Source organism: Lucilia cuprina, chromosome 4 (assembly GCF_022045245.1).
Source record: "Lucilia cuprina isolate Lc7/37 chromosome 4, ASM2204524v1, whole genome shotgun sequence".
In the NCBI taxonomy this organism is placed as follows: Eukaryota; Metazoa; Arthropoda; class Insecta; order Diptera; family Calliphoridae; genus Lucilia; species Lucilia cuprina.
Window position 1 is genome coordinate 93746783 of NC_060952.1, and position 4068 is coordinate 93750850.

Genomic DNA, 4068 nt, shown 5'->3' on the forward strand with positions numbered 1-4068 from the left:
ATAGACTAGACTATAGACTAGACTATAGACTAGACTATAGACTAGACTATAGACTAGACTATAGACTAGACTATAGATTAGACTATAGACTAGACTATAGTCTAGACTTAGACTAGACTATAGACTAGTCTATAGTCTAGTCTATAGTCTAGTCTTTAGTCTAATCTATAGTCTTGACTGTAGAGTAGTCTATGGTCTAGTCTAAAGTCTAGTCTATAGTCTGGTCTTAAGACTGAATTTAAATTTGCCACCATTAATTAATACAGATTTTCCTTAAAAATCATGTTCACAATTTCCATTTTTATCGAAAAGTTTCATTCCTTATCAAACCAATTAAACCAAATTCCTGAAATAAGTACTTTTAAGCGAAAAACTAAAACCCAGTTATAGTTTTCCTCTGTATTGTAATATTAGAAAAAGAACTGTAAATTGTTATTTGTGTTTTTGAGAAGCAAGGTATTTCTTCTTGCCACTAGCACACATTTAATGGGCAAAAACATCGTTCAAAGATACCATTAGCGGTGCAAGAACAACGCACAATTGCTATTTTTAACTTGATCATACTTACCACGTACAACTAAGCGTACTGGTTGACTGGTTAAAGCATCCTGTGTTGTAAAATCACTAGCCGTCACCTGACATTCCCACAGGCCATCATCAAAATCCAATGTGGCCGAGCGTATCCACAAAGAACAATCTCCGCCAATTTGCATTGGTGGTGGATGCAAATCTAAATGCAGGCCACCGCCATTCGAGGACGATGAAGAGGGTCGTGCAGCCCATTCATATTTCTTGGCATAAATACCAACAGGCTGTAAATAAAGGAGAAAAGAGAAAATGTAAATGAGAAAAACAATACTGAAACCAGAAAAAGAAACCTTCTGTTTAGAGTGTATGTAGGTTTCGTATATTTGTGAAATTAGTAGGTTATGTAGTCCACATATGTTTGCTAAGGATATTGAATGAAAATTTTCCATGAATTTGCTGTCAGTGTAAAATGTGTGTGAAAGCTTTCTTTTGTTTAGAGGCTAAAATCATGTTCGAAAAAAAGCGAAGAGATATGTGAGATAAGTAATTAATTTATAAACGTTCCTTAAGTTTATGAAGGGAAACATAAAAACTTTTGTATAGAAATTTGCCTAAATAAGAAAAATCCCTATTCGTATGTGGCTTAGAGGTCACGTAGGTTATATGATGTTCACTAGCATTTTGATTTATATTGTTTATTGTCTTGTGTTAAGCGTAATTTTGAGTAAAAGTGTAATTATGAAATTCAGTTCTAGTTCAGTTCCAGTTCAGTTCTAGTTCAGTTCTAGTTCAGTTCTAGTTCAGTTCTAGTTCAGTTCTAGTTCAGTTCTAGTTCAGTTCTAGTTCAGTTCTAGTTCAGTTCTAGTTCAGTTCTAGTTCAGTTCTAGTTCAGTTCTAGTTCAGTTCTAGTTCAGTTCTAGTTCAGTTCTAGTTCAGTTTTAGTTCAGTTTTAGTTCAGTTTTAGTTCAGTTCTAGTTCAGTTCTAGTTCAGCACTAGTTCAGTGCATTATTGTCATAGCACATACATTTACTGACACATTTATATAACCTGCATCTGCTCTTGCATACATAAACATTTTTATGCAACAACAATAACAACAACGTGTTTTTAAATTGTTTTTCTCTTGTTATTCTTCAGCTCTTTCAAACACTCGTCTCAAACTCTATCTATTCATTTGTGCATAACCCTGGATTTCCTTGTAAGTATTTGTGTTTAACTTTAACATGTGTTAGTTTGTTTTCTATTATGAACCGAGTCTATGTATGTGTGTGTGTGTTTGTACAAGTGTATGTGTATTTATGTTATTTAGTTTGTTTACTAATTGGAAATTAAATTACAATTAGTGCTCAGAGCTAAAGTTCAAAATTAGTAGTTTATTTATGCTATTGTTTCGAAAATTGTAATTCTTCTTTTTTTGCCTAACATTCTCTTTCTCTCTCTATCTTCCTCTCTGTCACTCTACAAACACTGCATAACTTTTCATACATAGAAACTGATGTGCATATATGAATTTATAATGTGTTGTTTTATTTTGTAAATTTTACTTGTTTGTTATAGTTGTTGCTGTTGGTGAAAAGTTTCTTGTTGTATTGTTTTGTATGACTGTATACATATTGTATATTGCCCGACTTGTCTATCTGGCATCTTATGTTCTATGTAGATCTTTTTGCCCAAACTTTCGTATCTATTCTATGGTAAATTTTATCAATTGTAGCTTTTGGTGACAAGTGAGTAAATATTTAAATTACAAAAGAAATGTTGTTACATACTCAAAGAATAACGAAGATTCTAACAGATAAAACTTCTAATTAAACTATAAAGACAAATATAAATAGGGAAATTTAATATTAAGTTTTTGTCAGAGATTTACAAACATACATATAAACATTAAACAAGCAACTTTAAGGGCAACTTATGTACTTCTAAAATAAAGTACTTTTGGCCTCTGTGACGTATGATTAATAATAATTAGTTTCGTTAAATGTTTTCTATGGCAATAAAATTTATTTGAAATTTTTGTTTAAATTTGGTTTGTATTTATAAATTTAAAATAGTCCTCTTTTTTTAGCATAGGGCTTAATGTTAAGTTATTTTATTATATTTATATATTCAAGCATTATATATTTTATTTTTGATTAAATAAATAAAATACCACTTGATGCCAACGATCATCCTTTTATGAGTCCTTTGAAATTTTAATCCAATTTTAATCATTAGTTGGTGTTTTTGTATAGATATTTAACAAGCCATTATTTATCACTATAACATAAATATATTTTCCTGAAACGCAGAATTTGTTTTTTTTTTGTATTTTTTATTATATGTTTGTTTTTTTTTGTTAATGTTATCAGTTGCCATTAATCTTGTAACAATTACATGACAACATGTAGTTTTTTTCTCAGTTTAAATTTTTTATAGGAATATAATTGAACTTTTTTTATTTGTCCGGGGTGATTTTTTTGTTTTTATTTTATTTATTATATGAGAATGGTTATCAACTATTAATTTGTTTAAAAAATATACGAACGGAAATAAGGATTTTTTTTACTGTGTGAGTAAAGGACAATTACAAAATATGTGTCAATCAAATTCATTGAAGTTATGGACAGTGCATAACTATTTTAAAGTATTTTTTATTATAAAACAAATTATAGAGAATTGTTTACTCGATATCACACAAAATTTGTTTAACTCTGCCAAAATCTATTCAACGTTTGTCATAAAATGAAACTGAAATAATTCTGAGTCATCTACTTGCTTTGTACACTTTAGATTTTATAAAAAACCTGAAGTTAGCCTCATTTGCCGAAAAACGCACACCATATGCACTATTTCTCAGTGTTGATTTTTTTGTAACAATTAAAAAACAAACCTTAAACTTTAAACATACTCTCCCCCAATTTTTTGTTCCAAAAAATTTTTGAACGAAAAAAAACTCAAAAACCACAAGGTAAAATTTTATAGTTTTACTGCCCTGTTAACTGCAATAATGATACGTTTTTACAATAGCGGTTTAAAAGCAATTAAAATCATATTGTGTTTTTCAAAGAATTGCAAAAAAAAAAAAAAAATAAAAATAAGTTAATAAAAAACCCTAACGGTTAAAACGAGGTCAGTGATTAATGGAAATTGTGGGAATTTTGGTGAGGAATACATTAAAGAAAAACATACATAGTATGTATGTATATGTTTTTAACGATAATATGAATATATCATTCATTTAGTAAATGAGTCCCTAGAGCGTATGATTAATATTAATTGTGGGTTATTTTAGAAATATGTTAATAACTTTTGAAGTGTACAAGGGATTTGGGAAATTCCAAATATCCAACTGTGGTTTAATGGTTTAACGATAAAAAATGATAAGCAATTGAAAAGTAAGAAAACTGTTCTAGTCTTGAACCAGAACTAGATTTGAACTGAATTAGAAATAAAGTACAAGAACTCAAAATAGAACTGAACTAGAACTGAACTAGAACTGAACTAGAACTGAACTAGAACTGAACTAGAACTGAACTAGAACTGAACTAGAACTGAAC

The 4068-nt window shown here is 29.3% G+C and overlaps 1 protein-coding gene across 1 annotated transcript in view; it reads right to left on the reverse strand.

Moving 5' to 3' along the window:
- Positions 1–482: 482 nt before the first annotated feature.
- LOC124419296 overlaps positions 483–4068 on the reverse strand; it is a 157887-nt gene continuing 154301 nt past the window's right edge. Inside the window, exon 2 of the mRNA XM_046947994.1 lies at positions 483–812. Coding sequence (XP_046803950.1) covers positions 516–812 — 297 coding nt within the window. The 3' untranslated portion in view covers positions 483–515. The remainder of the gene's footprint in view (positions 813–4068) is intronic.